The sequence below is a fragment of the Haplochromis burtoni genome, unplaced genomic scaffold (genome assembly GCF_018398535.1).
Source record: "Haplochromis burtoni strain Fernald_Lab_line unplaced genomic scaffold, NCSU_Asbu1 Contig_192, whole genome shotgun sequence".
Taxonomy (NCBI): domain Eukaryota; kingdom Metazoa; phylum Chordata; class Actinopteri; order Cichliformes; family Cichlidae; genus Haplochromis; species Haplochromis burtoni.
Genome location: NW_024582553.1, coordinates 643128 through 666564, shown reverse-complemented (window position 1 = coordinate 666564; position 23437 = coordinate 643128). Strand labels below are relative to the sequence as shown.

The 23437-nt window shown below is 40.4% G+C and overlaps 1 protein-coding gene across 5 annotated transcripts; it reads right to left on the bottom strand.

Moving 5' to 3' along the window:
- Positions 1–5532: 5532 nt before the first annotated feature.
- si:ch211-234p6.5 (pleckstrin homology domain-containing family A member 4) lies at positions 5533–21049 on the bottom strand. 5 transcript variants are annotated; one of them, XM_005935497.3, is made up of 24 exons: positions 20548–21049; positions 18519–18582; positions 18299–18397; positions 18103–18175; positions 17909–18009; positions 17640–17758; positions 17339–17551; positions 16932–17226; positions 16604–16660; positions 16286–16432; positions 15378–15437; positions 15187–15267; positions 13289–13441; positions 13069–13167; positions 12757–12865; positions 12264–12325; positions 11850–11951; positions 11668–11758; positions 11409–11464; positions 10796–10936; positions 10306–10713; positions 9578–9699; positions 9369–9478; positions 5533–8438 (listed from the first exon to the last, which is right to left on the bottom strand). In XM_005935497.3, exons 1-24 carry the CDS (start codon positions 20586–20588, stop codon positions 7258–7260), a joined length of 3984 nt encoding a protein of 1327 aa, XP_005935559.1. In that variant the 5' UTR covers positions 20589–21049; the 3' UTR covers positions 5533–7257. The 5 variants fall into 5 exon arrangements, with proteins under 5 accessions (XP_005935559.1, XP_005935560.1, XP_014193373.1 ...); XM_005935498.3 differs by lacking the exon at positions 20548–21049 and adding an exon at positions 18785–19213; XM_014337888.2 differs by having other exon boundaries at positions 8302–8438; positions 9369–9473.
- Positions 21050–23437: the final 2388 nt, after the last annotated feature.

Here is a 23437-nt window from a genome sequence, read left to right as displayed (position 1 = left end):
GGAGGGCTCGCACTTTATACTTTCGAGTGGTTTGGACTCATGTGGTGAACTACACATAATTCTTTTTTATCAGTGAGACTGAAAAAAAACAAAACAGGAAGTGCAATGAAGAATTTCAGAGTTCAGCAAAAATAATCTTTTTTGTAATTCAACCATATTTAGGCCACAGGGCTCAGCAGTGATAATAACTCAGTTAGTGGTCTCTTCGGTGATAAAGGGGACAGCATAATAAATTAAAATGGGGGATTGATAAAAATCTATCAATCTATAAAAACCTTTGGTGTTTAGCATTAAATACCCCCACTATGTATTTAGGACAGCCCTAAATTTGAATTTAAAAAATCAAAAATAAAAGGTATATAGTTGCTGGAAAAATGAATCAGCTGGTGTTCATCCACAATGTGAATCAGCTGGTGAAAAAAGACTGGTGTTAATAAAATTCAGCTCCTAAAACATTTTTAGGTTATGTAATTGTACATTTTAATAATTGTGCAATGTTACTTAAATTCGGAGTATTCAGAGGATCTCCATATAATCCTAATACCGGATAAGTACTCAAACAGCTTTAAACACTATGTGAACAAAATTACTGGTCCACTTACACCTACAGGAGCTATTTAGCCATGGAAACCAACACTGTGAAGCTCCAAGCAAGCAGCTTGTTTTTGCTGATGTTTATGGCTTTAAACTCTGCTGTTACTGATTCAGCCGCATGCTGACGACTTTTACACACTTTGCACCTCAAAACTCACCGACCCCACTCTGTAGTTTTATGTGGTCTGTCATTTTGTGGCTGACTTGTTAATTCACTGACCTCTTTAAACAACCTATTCTTGATTGACAACCCAATTTTGTAAAGGGAGATTACATGTCAAATGCTTTATTTAATTCACCTGTGGAAATGGGACTGGAAATTGCTGGAACTATTTGTATTCAAAACGTTTCAGCCTAAAGAATTTGGGTATTTATGATGTGATATCATGAAACAACAACTTAGAAACAACACTGACAACCAAAACTGATTAAAATGATATAAAACCTCACAGTAAAAGCCTTTTGGCGGTATTACAGTATGTTAAGAAGGGCGTCTTAAATATGCTCAGATGCCATATTGTGCACTTAAAGCACTTTATACACATCAATCTTAAAGGCAGTGTAAATGAGTGTATTAAGGGGCAGCACTGTATGTATTTACAGAATATTGGAGGTTGAATGAGGCGGTGGGGACTGAGGCAACATGGTCCAGATTTTCCTGTAAAATCAGTGCTTATCGTTGTTATATGGGCATCCAGGAACCACAAATGGGGTAGCTGTTGGTTGGTAATTTAAGGTCTGTTACAGCTCTGAATTAGCTTCTCATGCTGGTGAGCTGGCTAGAGCACTTGGCAATATTGCTGTGTGTCCCACTAAAAAACAGCTTACTTCCTTTCCTGCTCCGCTGGTGGATAATTAAGACGCAAGACTGACCTGGCATCGCCTGCATATCCTTAAAATACAGTTCAAAATAAAAATCTGATTCAGGAACAGCTTTGAACTTCTTTGACAGATTAATAACTGCAGTCTGATGACCACATACACAAAAACAAACCATATCAAGACCGCAGTGTGCGTTCCATATTAAGAAAGGGTGAGATTTTAGGTAAGGCCTTTCAACACAGACACAGGAAATAATAAGGTGATAATCTGCTTCATAGTGGGAGAACTTCTTTAGGTGTGTAATTCTCTGATATAAAAAATGTCACTGAATATCTAATAGCCTCTGGGGTTACAAAATGATGCTAACGCCAATCATTCGCAACCACATGTTAAAATTCAAAACTTTACAGCATAAATTAACATCCTTAAACTTTGCTGTAAAAATACATTTAATTTCCAGCTAGTTCCCCTTTTTGTGGTAACTAACGCTGCTCACTTTCACCATCACACACCATAATTTGGATCTAATCTATTTTAGCTACAAAACTTGCCATCTCTCTCTCTCTCTCTGACACATCAGTAACACTGCTGCCCTGCATGGGTGACTGCTGGTTCACCCCCTCCACCACCTCAGCATCCACCTATAGACTACAGGGAGAGAGATTTACTTATCACTCCGATTTCTATGTGCACCATATTTATGCAAAGGAATGAGTTCATAGCCAAGATGCCAAACTAGGCTCTCCTGCTTTAATAAACAAATTAGACCCTGAATTATATATTTTTAAAACTAAGACCAATATCTGATTACTTAAAAATCTAATTTGTATGGCGGTATTTTTTTTCTTTCATTTGCAAAAAGCATAAACTTAGCATTTTTATGTGTCATTATTAGTTATTTATGAGTCTGTTTTACTGCTACAACAACTCGTGGATTACTCGTTCACCCACTGCTTGATCCTGCATGGGTCAGCTGGTTTTTCTGTGGTTCCAAACATGTGTCTGAGGTGGACAAACTATGTGCCATCAACACCTATAATATGGCTGAAAAGTGTTTCTCCTCTTTACTTTTTAAATTTAGATTTATGAGTCGTTATAAAGATAAAGATACATCAGCAATAGGTTATATACTGGGAGCAGCAGAGCCGGTAAATCAGCTGGGTTCTAAAATCAGTCAGTTCAAACATGAGTTGTCTGACTGAACAGTATGAGGAGAAAGAAAATTGCATTAGGTCTTAATTATTAAGGGCTTATTTAGGGCATGACCCCTATGACTGACAGCTTATCACTGCATATTAGGATTTTACAATCCAGTGGTTGACACGACGGTGGCTGTTATTTACAGCCTATCCTTAGCACTAAGACAGCTGATGATGAGGCTCAGTATGGATCAGAGATAAAGTATGTCTGTTAATAAAGCCATTAATGTTTATACTTATTTCCTTGGATTAGGTGTTTTTAAAAAAAATCGTTGATATCATTGTTGTTGTGAAATTTAATAATGCACCATTTTGTTTGGATTAGAAAGTATTCATCTTTTTTACATTAAAAAGGACCAAATATATTTGTCAAAATGTACTATATGAACTGAAAACCCTTTGGTGATGGTGCCTCTGGCTTGGGTGTATGAATCAGGTCCATTACATAGCTTAGTGAAAATATGCTGTTCATGAAATTGCACCAAGACCCTCAAATGTTTGCTCAGACTTTTCCCCGAGTAGTTCCTTCAAACCAGCAATGTAACATAAACAACAGCTTCTGGCAGTTACTCTGTGTTCCAAACTACCCAAAACATACACTGAGGCGCACAGAAAGGCCACTGCTAAGGACTGAATTAAACTTTCATCCACGCTGGCTGGTATAACCCATCCTAACAAGCACCTTTGCATTAGTTCAGAAAGGGCTAAAGTAAATACTTCAGCCATACTAGTCAATGCATAGGTCACATTAACATTTCTCTGAATTCCTACAGTGTCATATGATGAGTCTGTTGTGGAAAAACGGCAATAAAAGCTGGAGTCCTGATTCAGTGCAGGCATAACATAACTGTGCAGCCTGCAGTTTTGACTGAAGCGTCAGCTGTGAGGTCACTGGGCTTCAGGATCTGTGTCTTTATGAGCATGTGCAGAAGAGACAAAACAAGAGAGACTGCTGTAGGATAGTTATCATGCCACAAGCTTTAGCAGCATAGTAGCATTACCTAGACCTTTTCTCTTTTCTCCTTATTGCTGTAGAAATATGAAAAGCAGATAGAAAACAATGAGCTGGTCGCAACATTTCCCTAAAATGTATCCGCTTCATTGGTGTAAAGGGTGAGCTCAGGCACAGTGTCACTACTGAAGTCTCAGCTGAAGTCTTACCACACTGAAACGAATGTACTTGCGAGGATGTGATTGCCCACACCAGCATCATCATCATCATCATCATCATCACAAGTGATAAACAGTCACACTGAATTCTGATGGGTTCCCTTCTCTGGCTTGGACAGACTGGCTTTACAGTATGTGATTACTAGATGACCAGTTAGGACAAGGCCCCTAATTAGGCGGGGTATCGTGTTACTAAATATTCCCTGTCTCCACAAAAAGAAAAAAGAAAAAATGGGCAAAGAAAAACTGTGTGCTCTGAGTGTGTGTTTGTGGGAGGGAGGGAGGAAGAGAGAGAGGGGGCGATAGAGCTGCAAAAACAGCTCTCTTCCACCAGACACTGGGGCGGGGAGAGGGGTTTGCAGGCTCCCACAGCCGCCAACAATGAGAAACTGAAGAATGAGGGGCTCTGCAGCCGGTTTTACATCCTCTTAAATGTTAAATCACATTCACGGCCAAGAATGCATGCATGCCCAGTGAATTATTTGCATTTCCATTAAAAGCAGAGCATAGCCACTAATAATGGACGCCTACCCCACTCTTCCCCTTTTAACGGTACCCCTGGGCAAGAGACGCATCACTGGAATCGATAAATGATTGTCGGCAGCTTGGGTGGAGGAATGGAAACACCGGGATCCGAACCAGCATGCTTTCATTTGCAGTGGCATTCACACTGCACACCAGGCTAAAGGGGGAAACTGACAGGTCGACCAAGCTGTAGCCAGCCTGCACCTCCATTTCTGAATGTATGCAGGAAAGACCATCTGATGATGGGCGCACGAACGCACACGCGCACATCTACATTCTTATAGTAAAAAAAAGGGCAGTTGTGTATTGCAGCTCTCAGATCTGTCACTTCGGCTGTTAAAATGGCCATCAAAGCAGATTGGGAGGAAGATAAATCCATGCCTGCTCCACAGAGATCCTGGTCGACTAAAACTGTGGACTATGTCCCCCTACCAAATAAATAAATAAATACTCAATGCACATTTTCAGACCAATTTTTTTCTCAACCATTATGGAGTTATAAAGCCATAAGGCAGTGAGAGGAGCTGGGTGGTTTGACTACAAAGCTCCCAACGGCAAAGAGCTTAGTTGCAGCCATGATTAATTACAAGCAAAACATAGCAGGCCAATATACAGTGGCATCTTATCATCTTATGAGGACCCCATCTCGCTCTCTCTCCCTCGCAAGTAGCTATCGCCTCACCTAACTGTATGCAAACGGGAGCGAGCAAGCGCGCCCTAAATAAATCTTGGCGTGTGCTGCCAACACACCTGTCAATGCCCGACAGCGACATACCGCGTTGCATAGTCTATCTAATAACTGCCCGTGCTTTTAGCAAATACAACCATGCCCCCCACCCCCAACCAGCACACACGCAAACAAACGCACACTCACACACAAACACATGTAAAGCACCCCCTTTCGATCCGTGACAACACAATGCAAGGCATCCTACTTGTTATCACACGCTTGCACGCGCTCACTGCATCCACCGATATATTAGTACATGCATGCCTTTTTCTCCCCTCTCCTCTTCTGCGTCTTTCGACGAACACTGTTATCCCTCTCAGTTGAAATTGGGTTGCGATGGGGCGGTGTGAAGTTCCATCCTTACCACAGTCATCAGGGGGGAGCCTGTAGTGTCCATGTTTGATGTTAAATATTCCTTAGATCCATCCCCCGCGGATCCCGCCTCGGCGTGCGTGCCCTCACCCAGAGCCGAAATAAAGCTTAGTGTATGTTTTATTATTATTATTATTATTTCCTTTCCCCCGTCTCTCCCTGCCCACATGTAGCTAAGCGGCGAGGAAGGGGACGCGGAGAGAGACGATACGCCACCTTACCACAGACCCCCCTTCTGTCGGATTGGAAGGTAATGGGTCTTAAAGAAACATTCTCTCAGCATTCTCCGCATCTCTCTGATTTACGCGCGCGCCGCGCACTCACGCGCACTCCCGGGCCGGCCACACACCTGATTAATTATACAGTGTGTATGTATATCAGAGAAGAGCAAATAACCAGCTGACATTTTTCTTGACACTAGCGAATTCTGCCCGTGTTTCTGGGCTGCAGTCTGCCCACAGAGTCACCAGTTAAATAGAAGGCAGTTATATATATGCATATAAATGATTCTGCAAAAGCAAGCTGTGGGATGTCCAACTTCAGCTCATTAGAAAAAGTCACGTGAATGTTTAACATATATCTCAAAACTATGTGTTGCTAACTGTTAAATATGTCTGCATATGCTGTGATTGTTACGGAAGAAGCCTCTAAAAGTCACAATTATGTCTATATTATGCACCACCTTTTTTCACTTTATGCTGCAAACACACAATAAATACTGTAGCCTATATCAGAACTTACTGGTTCCTCCTTTAAATGTATTCAGGACTGCATTTAACAGCCTGTAATGGTGTCTGGAATGCATGCCAATGATATTTAATGACTGCAGGAATATGTTTAAAGTGAATAGCCCTGTTAGAAACAAGCTATATTTACGATTACTGTTCCTAATTTACCATTTACACCAAATTAATTCACCAGCCCATACATAGTGTGTATGCTCACTGTTATTAGTATGCGTGCTGATATTGATATCACATTTGTAAACAGATCAGTGGGTCTCTCTCTCAGTGTATGTCTGCATGTGTGTGTATATGTGTGTGGCTCAGTAAACATAAGGTGGTGCTGTCTTTAAGAGAGAGAGCCTGGGAAGTGGTGATGTAATGTGTTCTCAGACAATGATGTCATCGACTGAGACATGGCAAGGATTTAAAGTGACAAAGGCTTTTTCAGCAACCCCGTGTAATTCTGCATCAGGTCTCCTCAGAGAAAAGCACCTAAACACCGCGGGGACCTTCAGTGGGTGGGAAAAAAAGGGCTGAAATGAGAGCAAAACATAAATGTGATTCTGGCACATACAAAGCTCGAGTCTGGGTCTCGACGTGGCACACAGCATTTTTATTAATCAGGATATCTGAGATACAAAAAACAACAACACATTTTGCAGCAGGAACAATAAAAGGGTTACCAATCATGAGCAGCCATTAGCTATGACTCCTGCGCTATGTTGAATGCATATTTTGAGAGGAATGATCATGTTAGCCTCAAACACAGAGCGTGTATCGACAGCGGCTATAGAGAAGGTATTTGGTTTTTTCCACTGCATGAACAATACTTTATTTCCATACAGTACATAGTTTTTGTTATGATGAAATATTAAGACTTTCCATTGCATTTGCATAAATGTTCAACAGTAGATAGTGGAAATGTTTAAACTTACCAAATATTAAAGGTGTTTCTGATACTATATGTTCCCATTATACAATTTGTAATTTAAAATTAGGTCCAGACTCCTTCAGTCAGTTGAATTCTTCTAACATTTTTCACTGCAGTCACTCTAAACTGTGTTCTTGTCCTTCTTGAGTTTGTTCACTTAAGCTCCTTAAGCCGTCTCTGTGCTTTCTTTTATAAACTTGTCCTTAATACTGTTACTCTCGCCTTTCCGAAAGAAGCACTCCGAATCACACGTCCGGCTTCATGCACAGAGCTGGATAGAGCAGCAGAGCTTTTGTTGCCTTGTTCTGGGACATTCTCATTTTTCTCGTCGCATAAACTAGCAGACTTTTTCAGTTCTTCCGATCTCACTCGCCCAAACTTCCTGTCCCCTGACTCTTTCGCTCTACTACGTTCCTCTCTTGTCTGACTTGCACTTCCATCCAGTGTCTGTTTGGGATCAGTGTCCCCAATGCAAACTCTGCCAGTAGTTTCTTTAACTTTCAGCTGGCTTTCTGACCTTGAGTTGTGCTCACATTCATCTGCAGCGCTCTTTTCAAAAACAGAAGCATCTTTTGTTGCTTTTTCCTGAAGGTCCACTGTTGAATCTCGAGGTTTGGAAGCAGCTGTCCCACTACTTTCATTACCATTTAATGACACAGGCTGAGTGACATCCTTATTCTCTTGGTCAGATGAAGGGCCAACATTACTGGCAGCATCGGCTGGCACAGACTCAGTGATCAACAGTGGGTCTTTATCTTCTGGCCCAGATGATGTTTGAGCACATGAATTCCCATCGTTCTTTGTTATGTCTGAATCTGAAATACTGATGTCACATGCAATCTTATAGAAGAGTGAATGGTTCTCTTTCATCTTCTCTAAGCTCTCGCTCACTGCTGATAACATTTCATTTGAATCAGTAATGCCATCAGATGAAGCTGCCTGGTTGTCTGCTGCCTCCTCATTACACAGTGTTTCTGTGGCAGGGATCTGTAGAGGTATGAATCCTTTCCACTGGTTTGTGGAAAGGAACCATTTGGCTCTCAGATCAGAGGCCTTAGAATCACTTTCATTATCATCACCATCAGGATTGTCTTCAACCTTTTTCTGTTCATCATCTTTGAGACCTATGAATCTCTTCCCTCCATCTTTCGGATAAACAGTCATGGATGATATATGATAGGGTGAAGCTGGACGTTTGATCTTACTTTTGGCAACCCCCGGTCTCCCGCTGTGCTGTGTTCTGTTCTCTAACTTGGCCTGATTATTAAGTTGCTGGTGTTCTTCCTCTTTATCCTCAGATATTGCACTTGAAAGCTGAAGCTCTCCAGAACTTCTTAAGTTATCCCCACAGCTTCCATGGCCATCATGGCCTGAAAACACAGATGATTTAATCTGTCAGGTGCAATAGTTAGCAGTTAGCACTTCTACTAATATAGAAACCATCATAAAAGTTTGACGTAGCCACCATGGTGCCACCCACTGGCTAGTGGACTACTGTTAAAAGCTGTAAGTTCAGCTGCTGTATCATCATTATAATGTTGGCCCAGGACCAACATTGCAACTAACCAATCACATTGTTGTAATATCATAGTTTTGGAATAAGAAAAAAATGTTTATGTAAAACAAATAGTAGACATTACAAGTGTTTCCTTAATTAATTTGTGCAATATAACAGACATAGAATCAAGTTAGGCTTGCTGTTAAGCAACTTTAGCTTACTTGTGTTGGTTTGCTAGTGATAGTTTTTAATAGCATTAGCTAACTTCTTAGCTAATGTGAACAGACTGCTTAGACAATGAGATTGTTCAGCTGCAATGTTCATCCTGGACCGACATTGTTATGATGTAGGAACAAGACCAACATGGGGATATCAGATTATCCACGGTCTTATACAATAGCAACAAGGTAGCCAAGGGCCTTACTAATGTTTTTCTTCTTTCCTCTGAATGTCACAACAATTTACAAAATTAACATCTTTTTGTTTAAAACTGCCATAAAGCTGGCAATCAAAAACATAAACTTATTAGGAAAATGCTGATTGAAGTCATAAAATGAGTGAAATTGAGTTCAATAGAATCTATTTTTGAATCCATAAGTGTTGCCCCCTGCTGGATATAAAAAATAATGCTTCCAGTCAATTTCAGACTCCTAGTCCATGTCTGTCTTTTATATACATTCAGTGATCTTTAATTGTTAATAATGCCAAGTGTCCTAAGTGACAAGTTAATTATTAACTCAACTACTATATAATGTTAGTAAATCTATATAAATCAATACTGTATTGCTAAATTAGTAAGTACCTTCTTTCAATCTTTGTTTTCTCGCTGCATCAGAGGGAACATGGTGAACTTCCTTCTCCTTTCCCATAACCGAGAGCTGACCGTGTGTAGTGGCACTCTCTCTGACTGCGCTGATAGACAGACAACAGCCAATTTGCTGAGACTTTCATCAATATAAAGAACATTTACACTGTGTAAAAAAGAAAACAGCCCCCCCCCCACACACACACCTTCTTATGACTCTCTCTCGTATTCGTTCCACTCGCCGGAGCTTGGCCTCTCGCTGTTCATGGGTCAGACAGAGGTCATAGTCCATGTTTGAGGTCAGAAGGGCAGTAGACTGCTCCACTTTCTGTTGAGATGGATTTATATTAAAATGCACATATAACAATAACTTTAACTAAAAGAATAATTGTAAGAGCGCCATTTATAATTTTCTATGCAGTATTGATAAATACTGCTGAATGACACAACTGATGCAATGATATTAACATATCTGTCACATCAGGCCTTCTATAACAACTCAAATACAGCTTTAACATTTTATTAGGCTTTGAGTCACTTATAAAAGTGATACTGAATTAACTGTAGTTCAGAATTACTGTACAGACACTGATACAAGGCCTCTTGCTTCATCTAGAATCTCCAGCTGTTTGTTTAAACAAGCTTTATATCCGCATTAAACTTTAACGCAATGTTCACATATTAAGTTCAAGAAAGTAAAATAAAAAGTAAAAAATAAAGCATATTTACAAAAAACAAAAGGAAAAATGGTTTATGTGCAATTGTCATACATCCCGACAGAGGAGATAAATCTACTGTCAACAGCACATTAGAGCTCATTCAGACTGAGTCAAATTAATCTGCAATCTGATATGAAATAAAATGTGATGGATTTATCGTATTGTATCCTTTTAGTTTATTAATCATATGAATCTTAATGTTGTCTTCTTCTTACCCTTATATTTGAGCTTGCTCTTCCATTTTCTAAACCGGCGTCATCTCGAATTTGATTGCTTGACGTCTCTAAACTCTCAGTTCTGCTCACTTCTGAACGTAACTCTTTCGTGGAGGTCCTGGATGCTCCTTGATGCTGATCTTTGTATGTCTTCTTAATGGGCTGATCCTGGTCCATCTCTGCTGAGGACCAGTTTTGATCAGGATTCTCCAACAAGGGCCTCCTGGGTGGTTTGCTTAACAGTTTTTTACCCTGTTCAGCCAGATTTAGCTGTTTCTCAGATGGGATCTGCTCAGCCAGTGGAGTATCAAGCTCAGCAGGAGGATCCTCGACAGAAACTCGCCTGGCCACAAGCGAAGACGGTAGTACAGCTGTAACCACTCGCGTCACCCTTAAGGGAAAAGGGGCCTGAGAGAATACCAAGTAAGAAAAGTAAATATATATACAACACAATATAGTCATTCATTCATTCATTCATTACTTGGCAAACCTCTGCTTTTGGCTCTGAACTTTGACCCTGAGTCTGGGCACCTGGAGCAGGAACAGGAGGTTTTTTCCTATTAGTCACCCTCTCCTGATTTCTCTTCATTCTCTCAATCTGCTCTTCTTCACTCATCTTCATCTTCAGCTTCTAGAAAAAAACATGGGCTGTTTAGAATATGAGTCATTTATGATGACTGCAGTTCAAAGATTCATAAAGCGAGAAACCCTGTCAGCCATTATAAAGATGATTAAAATAGCTTTATGTTTGAATCTGTTTGTGCAGAAGAATCTGTGTGTGTGAAATTATGATGGATATTTGCTCGCTATGCCTGTCTATATATACTGTTATATTTATATATATGCATTTGTGCAGGTGAGAAAGAGGGGGTTGGTGGCTACAGTTGAGCTGAGCTACTGCATTGAGACATGAGCTTCTACCTCCCCCTCTCGTCTAGAACAGGTACTGCAACATGCCCTAATTGCAATGAGGATGAGAGAATCAAAGAATTAGAATTTGGCTGTGATTGCAATGAGGAAATATCAGCTTTGACTGCTTCTATATTTGGAGCATTTTGGATCACACCACATGCCAACACACAGGAAATTATGAAGAATCAAACCTTGGTCGATTGGTTGGTTGTGTCTGGTGGGATCCACTTTGAACCAGACTGAGAGTCTAAAAATGAGATGAAAATAGAGGAAAGTGGAAAAAGGATGGGTATAAAGAAATGTAAGGGTAGAAAGCCACTGTGGGATAATTTAGCATTATGCATAGAACACCTACTAAAGCTATTAATAATAGATATGACAGAAAAAATTAATATACAGCACAGTGTATTAATATCAGCCTATTTCTGTAGTGAGCATATTTGTGCCAACCGGAGGGATCTCTATGTGCTTTCACATTAAGGAGGGCAGGCTGGCTGTTTCCTCTTCTGTGTACAGGATCAACAGTGTGGCTGTAGATTGCCTGAAACATAAGCATAGAAATATCAGAAACATCCATGAAAATATTACCAAACTTGAATGTCTTTTCTGGCGGATTTTAAAAAATTGCCTACCTCATATGGGGACTCTGCCCATCCATGGCTCATGTTCCTGCTCTGGCTTTCTTGTAGCTCCTGGGGTAACGGTGGGCGGACTGGCGGCTCCTCTTCCACGTCCTGCAGGGATCATAGGAATGTGATGAACACTGTGGAACTATTATGGAAAAGCCAATTTATCTCTGCCAGACATAGTCATATAAATGAATGCTGCTCTGTGCAAATCTTGCTGTTCTGTTTTTACTCTCTAACAACTAGCCTTACACGATGAATATTATCAATAACTAAAATCAAATGCTGCAAAGCCAAAAAACATCATGTAGCCAGCAAGCCAGCAAAATGACTTGAATGGACAACAATTCCCTGCTTGTTCATAAGCAGAGCGCAAATGTCAGGGGCCACTGACAAATGAACAATGGACAAGTGTCATACCACTGGAAGACACTCTGTGGGAGAGCCAGGGGATCCAGGATGCGGAGCTGTGGACTGAAACACTGAGGGAGAGACAGAAAAGGTCACAGTGTTGACTCTGCTCATTGTCAGGTTATTGTCAGGTTCCATGTGCAGTATCAAGGTTACATCAGGAAACTGCTGTATACACTGGTGGCCCCAAGTGGCAGCCAGGAGCAATTATTATTATAATTAGCTATGTGGCACTGATCTGCGCTGAATAACAACATCACGTGTCTTGCTTTAAAACATGGTATTTCAATCATTTGTATTATTGAGTACATGAGTTTAAGGGTTGTCTGTAGCTCAGACAGTGTAATGAGCTGGTGTTGTTGATAACCTTTTTTTCATTTAAATGTCACATTTAATGTGCTGTTATTGTTCAGAAATGCAAAGATTCAGTTATAAATGGCTGAAAGCAAAGTTGTGCAGTAAGAGTCTGAATATTACAGTAGGATGTCTAGCTGATGCTCACAGTGATGTCTCTGTATCCCCAGCAGGTAGCGGAAGTGACTCCGATTGGATTTTAGTCCATCGAGTATGTCCTCCATCATCCACAGCTCTCTCTGAGCCTGAGATTGCTCCTGATTGGGTAGAACATGGACATGATCCACATAGAACATCAAAATATAAGAGAGTTTCACATTTTGAGCCCCACTCCCCACATGAGGATCATCAAATTTGAGGCAAACTTTTCAATAGATGTTGTGCACACTTTAACAAAGTTTCTTTGGGAGGCCATGGGTCTTATCAGGCAAAAACTATTTGGTTTGTAGTGTAAAATTACTTGTGGCATTCCAAAGTTACAGATGTGCTGAAGTTGAGAACGGACAACAGACAGTTCACTCTCCATCCTCTCATACTGGCACCAAACCCGCTCTATTTCCTGAATATAAAGAAAATATCAGAGGATTAGTTCAATAACCCATAGTGGATGATTCAGCATCAGTGAAGAAATATTATTGTAATCTAATATGAGGGTTTTTGTTTTTTGTTTTTTTACACACCAGTGATACGTCACACATTCTGGCCCGGACTGTCACCAACTCCTCTTGTAACAAAGCCTTCTCGGTCAGCGCTTCCTCGTGGGCCTGGGGTCCATGGCTCTTCCACTCTTCTAGCTGCAGTCTGGAAACTTCCAAAGCACACTGGACATTGTCCTGAAACACACGCAGATGTGAGGAAAAGAACTTTATATGTGTGTAAAGTTCTAAATAAACATAAACAAAATCTGGCTGTACTTCTCATAGCTTAATTGCACAAATGTTTTAATTACTCAATAAGTTCAGTAACTTTTCTTACGACTATCCTATTTTTTCTGTAATAATTGTTCTTAAAAAGTCACAGGGTCCTAATAAATAAATGTACTGGGAGTGAACCTATATGTTTTTTTTTTTTAAAATTCTATTAGTTGAGTGGAACCAAAAGTAAAGAAATAGGTGTTTGGTTGATTATTAGTTGGTTGTAATAGTGCTTCTTGCCAATAAATCTTATTCCTTTGTAGAGCGTGTTTATTTCCCTTTAAATGGTGCCATATTTACAAGGAAAATCCATTTGTAGGTAGAGTAGGTGGGTTGCACCTGTGAGCGGGGACCCTGCTACAGCAGTCAGTTAGTGTCTGCTCTAAGCTAGATAGAGCCTGTGCCATAGGGCAATTTCAAGCTAGTGTTCTGCAAAACCAAGCTGCAGCATTATTTGGAGTGAATCCCAGTATCGTCTCCAAATTGAAGGCCAAGTTCCATATAACAGTGGATGCTAGAGACAGGACCAAGAAGTTCACCACAAGAAGACCATTTCCTCATGTTGTCAGCACCATAGATAGTCTTCTACAAATTTATAGTCAGGGTTTGCAGGACAGTATGCCTGACTACTCTCCGCCCAGACAATGCAGAACAGCCTACATACAACCAATCCCTGGTCTCATAGGGCTGCCAGGAGGCTTGCCAGGACTGCACTTCACTGCCAGGCCTGTTTGCGCTAAGCGATGAGTCAAGATTTTGCCTACAGCAGGTGGATTGTAAGACCAAAGTGTGGAGAAGATGTGGACAACGCTATGCTGATTGCTGCACTGATAGGGTAATGGCTTTTGGTGGAGGCAACTGAAAAAACAAGGCATGCCATCATTGGAGGCAAACTAAAGTCAGAGAAATATCAAGATGAGATTCTGCAACCACGGGCAGTCACACATCTCCACAGTCCTGGACCGAACTCTATCCTCCAAGAAGACAACGCTTCCCCCCACAGAGTGGGGTTTATCAGAGACAACCTTCAGAATTTGGGAGTGGGTAGGATGGAATGGCCTGCTTGCAGTCCTGACCTCAACCCCACTGAACACTTGTGGTATCAGCTTGAGCGTGCTATTCGTGCCAGAGTGATCAGCACAATCACGCCACACCACTGACTTGCAACAAATGCTGTTGAAGAATGGGATGCCATCCCACAGCAGTGTGTGACAAAGCTGATGAGCAGCACGAGAAGGACGCACCAGGCTGTTGTTGCTGTGTATGGTTCTTCCACATGCTACTGAGGCCCAGTATGTCTTCTGTTTTAAGGCTTCAATCATCTAATCCAATAAATGACACCAATCAAGAGTCAAAAGCAGAAACAGCTGTTTGGGATTGGCAGAGAAGATTTGGTAAGTTAATTATGGGTGCGATCCACATACTCAACTCTGCTGCTCAACCCACGAATACGTTTTCCTTCCAAATCTTACACCATTTAAAGGGAATTAAATGGTGTAAGACTTGTTGCCAAGAAGCATTTTTACAGCAAACAAATACTCGACCACACAAAAGTTTCCTTGCTGTTTGTGCTAAGTTTATATGTGTGTGTGTGTGTGTGTCTTTAGATTAAATGCTTGGGTCATGTATTGTCTATATAGAATTAAATCTTTTGAATTTCCGACCTTATCCATTTGTAGCTGGGCCAATTCTACAGACAGAGACTGCAGCAGTTTGTCACACCCACACAACCTTGTTAACACAGCCTGAGGAGACAAAATCAAACTCATGACTACAAAAAAACCTAACAAATGATTTCAGTTTGCGCTGGTCTGGTGACTGTTAAGACCCAAATGCTGAAATTATGAACACTCACGTCTGCATCACTTTCAAGAGGCCGGAGTGGTGGCATTTCCCTCGGGTCAGGTTTTGGGGCCTGAAAATCATCATAGTCACCCTTTTGTTTCACAGTACTTTTTTTTATTTAACAATGATTTAAAATATTTCTCCTTCCCCTACCCTTCAAGTATCATGTAACACACATGCACGCACCCATGCACACAACACACACACACACACTACACACACACACCACACACACACACACACACACACACGACACACACATATATATATACTATATATATATATATATATATATATATATATATATATATATATATATATAAAAAAATATTTTTCTTTAAATTTATTTTAAAAAATTTGCTAATGTTAAATCATATTAAGGGAAACATGTAGATTAATGCTTAAATGTTACTGCCTGAATGTTAAAACTCAGTTGTTTTAACACTGCAGAACACTGCACAAGCTTTAGCACACTGCAACCATCTGCTTATAGCATGAATTGCCATGAATCAGAGACAGAAATGTTGAAAATGCTTAAAACACATGTATTTTTAGATTACTGATCAAACACCAACTTCATGTAATAGTCATTATAGTACATGTAGCATAATCTTGGCAGACAAAACAGTATAAATACATAATAAAACAGAAAAACACAATTATAATAACAAACACACAGTTTGTTAGTAACAAAAAAAAACAGACTTAGTGACAATAAAAGACAGTGACAGACATATAACAAGTCAATGACATACACAGGACAACTGTATTAATACATTTAGAAAAAGTCTACAGTGTTTTCTTTCTTTTCTTTTTTAAATAAAGGGGTAGGACACGTGACACCACAGCACCACTGAGCATGTTGTACCACACAAAATGCTGTAAGAATACAGCACAGTTCAGCAGGCTGGGCTGTACCATAGCTGGCGGTAGCACACAAACAGATAAATGGCTGCGGTGATGGTGATGATGGTGGTGGTGTTGTGGGGGGTGTGGAGAATGTGAGGCTCTCGATGAGGGGGGTAAAGGGGGCAGTAAGTCTGCATGTGCCCCTGTGGAGTAACTCTGAGAAAGGAGACCGCATGTATGTGAAAAGAGAACACAATATCAAACACTGTGCTACTGTGCAGAGAGAGTAAAAACTGTTATTGGTGACTTTAATGATCTGTTTCAGAAGATTTTACTCAATTAAATTTAACATTACTAATAACAACAAAGATTTTTTTAATTGCTTACCTTCCCTAAAGGTCTTCGCCCACTGCTATGATGAACAGAACCATATACAGGGGCAGGCTAAAGACAGGGAAAGAGAAAGGGTTGACAAACATGAGCTGTTAACACAAAACTGTGCTTTAAAAGGGCCATTCCACTCAAGCTGATGCTTTTTAATACACTGTATTAGTCAAGTTAGATAAAATGCGTGATACAACTTGGATACTTTCTTTCCAATCCCCCTGTTTGGAGGCCATTTCTCTGAGATAAGATGAGTTTTGGCATTAGGTTTTATACAGATTGACTCTCATGAAACAATTAAATATCAAGATCTTTTTTTGAAAGTTCCAACCTTGCTTAGACTTTGCCACCTTTCTGAGCCTGGAGTGCTGGGATTGGATTTGAACTCCAGATTCGGTGAGGCAGGTGCATAGTAAAGAGTATGTGGCAGCATGATCGGGTCATCATGGGGTCGTATGTCAACCCTTCCCATCGGTGTGTGTGGTCTTGATCCCAGCTGACCTCTGGAGGTCAAAGAACCTGTTGCCATAACATCTGTTTGTGACGGTGCGATTTGACCCAGGAGAAAATCCTCCTCCTTGTTTGGACCACAAGCTCTTCTTCTGCTTAAATCTGGGCTCGGTGTTCTGTTTGTGAATATAGCAGAAACAGCACAAAGCAGCCTTTGCAGTTATTGTTTCAGCTTTTAAGAAAACCACTTGGATATGCCATTCACACACACACAGACGACTTGACAACCTGCTGTTTCTTTGATGAATGCTCCGCCTCTCCCTCTGCTCTGAGTGCGATCTCCCCATCCTTCCACCACTGAGCTTACTCGGTTCACTCAGAGTCCTGCTGACGTGCCTGTGTTTCTGGGATAGACCCTCATCATCAGAGGGAGATTTAGGGAGGTCCACTGATTCACTGCTGCCACCTATCTGCGTAAAGTCGTGATAACTTGAGCAGCGCCTGAAAGCATCAGAAAAATGCTTATGAGTCAAAATAGTGTAAAACGACCGAATGTAAAACCTCATGACTATTTTGAATAGAACTGAACCTGTTCATGGAGCTGTCTGGCTCCATTGCAGCAGACTGACTGAGGGCTCGAACCCAACCCAACATGTCCTCCTGAGTGTCTGCACTGAAGAAATAAGAGCGCATCCCCTGATGCACTACCTAGTTTGACACATATTATTCACAAATTGTTTTTTTCATTATTAAAAATTCACATTTCCTAATCTACATATACACTTAAATATTGCATGCACATACGCATGATTGGAGAATGCCTTACATCCTTGCAATGACTTGGTTTAACAATAATACCTTAAAGGTGAACTTTCTGTTCTTGCATTCCCTCGGCGTGCAGAACAGGATTTTGTAGCTTGGCAGTGGGATGCTCCCCAGAACAGATTCTTCTCTGCTGTCTGAGAAGAGGATGGATGAGACATGAACAAAAGAAGGGATGCATCACCACACATGATAGAATTTCTCCTCCAGACAAAGTGCCGATCTCTTACCTTTATAGTAAAACAGACAGTAGTTAGAGAGGACGAACCATCGTCTTTTCCAAAGCTTCAAACCAGAGCTATCCTGGGGGAGGAAGATCAATTAGGCTCTGCTCTTCAGTAAACTCAGTCACACACTCTTCCGCATGCAACAGTGAAGTTGTTGATCTTTTTAAGTAGATCATGAAAGCAAATGATGCAAAAGTACTTTTTTGTTGAGCCATCCTCTGATAACCACAGAGCAGTTGGGATCTCTCTTGGCAGACTGACACCTCTTCCCGAATGTCTGCACCTTCCCATCACTTTCCTGTTACCAAAACAGGGAAAAATACATTTGTGTGCACATGTGCTTATGCATTAACAGCATCACACTAGGTCACCCATGTGTACAAAGACGGGAGCCTTGTAATTTGAAAACAAAACTTTACCACGGGAAAATAAGATATTGTGGCCACGCTGGACGCTTGGCTTACTCTGTCGTGGTCATCCATTCTGTAGGGTGACAAATAAATGTGTTCAGACCACAGGAAAAAGATGGAAACAACAGTTAAAAGGAAATAGTCACACAGTAATAAAACCCCATAAAGTTCCACATAGACCCCCTGAATACCAAGATACATGGCTGTAAGATGACTCTGCCCACATATTCAAATGAGCTACTTGAAGCTGGTATGGCTAAGATGTAACCGCTTACCAGTACAATCTGAATCAGTGTCCCCCTCTGTAGAAGCAGTCAGTCACTCCACTGACCAGCAGCCCTGTAAGCTCCGACGTAACAAATGCCACATTCCTATATAGTTGAGATTTTTCCCTGCTCAACTGTTCATTCTCTCAAGGACTTGGTGTGGTTGCCCCATACTTCCAGAAAAACTCTCCCACAATTCTATTCTGAGCCATAACAGGCCGGTGCGCATCCCCACCATGCAAACTGACAGGTGACAGCTGCATCGCTGTGGTGGTAGGGAGGGGCTGGGACTGTGTGAAAACCAATCTGGCAGCAGGGACGGGGCTGGTATGAGACACTATCTGGTCCAAACTGCATAACTGCAGTGTGGATCGCTGAGAATAGAAAACCCAAATAAAGGAGCATGGTGGTGGGAAAGTAAAAGTTGTTTACTTTGTATAATAATAATAATAATAATAATAATAATAATAATGCTATAGTAGTATAAAAAATTAAATATAAAAGGGAAAATAAAATTTTTGCATGTTTATATGTGACAATATACAACAATCAGTGGATTTGGTATTTTATGTTAAACTACTTTCTTATTACTGTTTCTTTTACTATTAGTGTGCAGTATATATTTATATATTTCTTCATGTACTACAACAAAAATATTCCTTACATTTCTTTTGTGTGTGCATATTATGTAAGGCATTTGCATTCGTCCATAAATATTTGACAGCAAAATAACTCCAATGGAGAAACTGAAATTTCGAGTTACACCTGCTTAAGCTTCCTTATCAAAGATGTATTTTTACGGCCTTCTTGGCTCATTTGTGACCTTTGTGAAACACTAATACAGATGAACTTGAAGATGAAAAAATAAATCACGAGGAGCATCTCACGTTGAGCCACCACAAACACTTGCATGGATGAACCAGATGTTTGATATGATTTGGTATCCACAAGCTCTGCCGGTATCAACCACATTTCCCTACAAGCGCGGCATGGAGTAAATGAGAGAACTCAGTCACGTCTTTGTTAGAGACCAACAACCTCATAGCCACTGGGGGTTCTGTGGGTGTTGTGAAATATTTGGAAAATCTCCTTTTTAATCAGTGAGGGTCACCACCTCAGAGAGGAGAAGACTTAAAATGCTAAAGAGGGATGGTGGGGAGGACAAACGGTGGGTCTGTGCACGACACAGAGTGCGCTTTGTGATGCCCGAGGACTCTGAAGCATCATGTGAAGTTGGACACAGACCATGTTGAATACATTGCCCCAGAAAATAATCCTCTCCCTCTCTCTATCAACAAAAACATTTGCATGTCTCCCACATTCTCATACTTTTAAAAGCCAACGAAAGCTATCAAAATACGTTTGACCTTGATAAGCAAAGCAGTGACGTAGGACACTCTCACGACTCTTAACTGGGCTGTCATTTCTGAGGACACGAGATTGCTGGTTGCTGCACATTTTAAGGTGTTGAAGCCATAAAGTTGATGCTTATAAGAGTAAAACTTGCTGAGTTACTACAGAAAAGTTTAGCACAGGTTCAAAGAGGTCCCTCAGGGGGCCACTGAGTGTTTCAGCCACAGATAATAAATATCAGCCACAAAGCTGCTTCACAGTATTGTTAACCTTTAGCAACTATTGCTCACAATTTGTCACATTATTGACCAAAGATTAAATAAAGATAAATGATTAAGAAGTGTAGTGTTTAACTGTGCAACCATCTAGAACTACATGAGACATAAATGTTAATAAAGATGCCATATTGCTGTATATACCTGACTAATCGCGCCTGCCTGCTGGCTGCTTCAAGCTCCATCACTTGGCACTGTTCCTCACAGCATCTCTTCAGGCTTGGCAGCCTTCTTCTTGGCTACCACGAGCTCCTGTTGCCCAAACAGTCACAATGCTCTTCTGCTACACTCCGCTGCTCTCCGTGGACGTGTGAATCTCCCTCTCTGTTGTCGACTGTTTCACTCTGGTCTGACTTGTAGCAGCAGTCCTCGCTTGGTGCTCTACCTACGCTGGCTGTTAGCACTCAGTCTGTTTTTCTGTCCACTAACAGTGCACTCTCTGTGAGCCCCTTCTTTCTTCCTCCCCCTCTTCTTCTTCACTGTCCCTCCCTCTTGCCCTGCCCTTGACAGCCTCTCTGTCTTTTGCTGAGTGTGGGTTTCTGACTCAAGAATTCCCACACACACATTAAAAAAAACAAAAAACAGCTGTTTTCTCGTGCTTCTGTTTTTCCCCTTGCATTATTTAAATTCTCAGTGTAGCTTTACTACAATCAGAGATTTGGATGCCAGTCTTGAGTCATCACCCCCAATAAAAGCCAAAATATTCAGAGAATGAGGGGCACAATGAGACAAAGGCTTTAAGGCTCTGGCTTACTTCCAAAACCATGCCATGTGCAAGACAAAGTAAAGTTTTGAGTTAGGAAAGCAATTTGACATTTGGTTGATGGATTGTTTAGGCACTTTAAATCTATTAAAGTTTAAATTATTAAAAGAAAAAGAAGCCTTAAGAACAGATGTAAAACCTTCAGAAGCTGCATTAAAATATAAGATAACCAATTATTTTATAATTAGCCTGTCTAGAGTTGAAAGGCTCCCACAATTAGGCAAAAATAATTTTCCGAGATGGTCCCTTCTTATATATTTTTTCTGCTATGCCAAGTCAGCGTCTTGTATAGCTGATTGTAGAGAGTACAGAAGAAAACTAATGATGCTCCGTTAATACAGCTATAAAAAAAGAAGAAGAAGAAAGAAAGTACAGCGCTTTAAGGTTGACGGATTGAGAGTAATTAAAACTATGTCTGTTATATACTTATATGTACAAAAGCTTAACAGGAAGAAAGGCACTCAAAGAGAAACTGAATGCTGATAATCAGCAGTGTACACATGCCTCAGGAGAGCTGGTGTTATTGTAGCACAGGAGTGAGATATCAAAAGCATTTTAAGTGGTATGATAAGAACACGGGAGAGAAGAGAAAAGTCAAGTGTAAGCAGGAGCGCCCTGAAGCCTGGTTGGCAGTATCTTTAATCTAAGAGTATCTCCTGTGAAATGAGCTTTTCAGAATCCTGCGACCTAGACGCAAACACTCAAGCTATTTCTCAACACTCAATAATAATCGTGCTGTCTTATAATTAGCTCACGTGTCCAGGCCATTTGCTTTTATCCAGGAAGGTCTTGACCCGGGATGCTCAGGATGTCCCGTTCTCACATGGGACAAATCAGCTAGCCTACAGTAATTATTGACCACTCCCTTTTAACATAGTGAGCAGTCGCCCGCATGCAGTGACAGACAGCTGCATGACTACTAATAGTCTCCTGTTACACGCTGAACAACCTGTGGGGCCCTCTCATAGGATTATGGGAAATGCAGTTTATTTTAGTGAGGAAAAAATGGCCAAATTAGCTTGAAAGGTCAAAGGTCAAGCATAAATCACACCAACAACATTTTATTCAGCTGCATCCATCAGATGATTAAATCACAGGAAGATTTCTCTGGTCAAAGGTTTGTTATTGGTATTGTCATTTGAAAGCGACCTTGTTTGATGCCCGTTCACTGATTGAGCTTATACCGTGTTAATTATTTATTTAATTTGTTGTTAATTAATTATTTATTTAATTTTCAATTGATTAGACTTTTCCTAATAATGTAGATCTCGCATAATACACACATAGATTATCTACAATCTACAATAAGGTTTAAGGCCATTTTGAATTAGTTCCTACTAAAAACAATTTTTCTAGATAATAATTTGTTATTCGTTGTAAGTATTGTGTTGTGAACTAATAGGTAAAATAGTTAAAGTTTGTGATCTACACTATGTGACAAGTGATAACATAGAACATAATTTTCCCCATATTCCCTTAAACAACATTCATGATTAATTTTCTAGAGAAAAAAATACACACAATAGCACTTTAACATGTTTTGTGATGTTCCATATGTTCCATACAAAAACGAAAGATCCAAAAAAGAGAAATCAATTTTTGTGTGCACGTGGTTTGGTTTTCTGTTGTGGTGTACTGACAAGAACGATCCAGCAGGTGGTGCTGTTTAATAATTTCGTACATCACTGTTTCTGCTGAGGGCACTTTTCATTATGGGCATATATGATAAATAAAAATATGTTTAAAAAATACATTGATTAGCTTCATGTTAAAATACTTTATTATTGTATGTTTTAATAGTAAATAGAGAGTAGTACAGCCACAATTGGAAAAGAAAAGCCACAATTGTTACTTGCAACCAGAAAAGTATACACGTGAAACATTTGTCCAGCAGCAGAGCATGACAACAGTGTAAAGTGTTATGTATAGATAATATGGAGCGAAAGAGCAACATGAAACTGGTGACCCTATCAGTCCATGTTAGACTGCAGATAGTGTGAATGTGGGCTAGTAGATACGTGACAACAAATCTTTTGGAACCAGTATAACTTCATCACAGTAATGCTTGAGTAGCTTCTGCTGTCGATCAGGTGGAACCATGAAGGAATAATATTGTGGAAGCACACTGGAACAAACAGAACTTAGTACTGGTCAGTAACTGGTTCTATCTGCTGCACACAAAAAGCTCGGAGAGTGTTTGAAAACAGGACATTGGAGAAAATCCAACTCTCATCATATCACGCTACTACGGGAAGATTCATAAAACGTTCT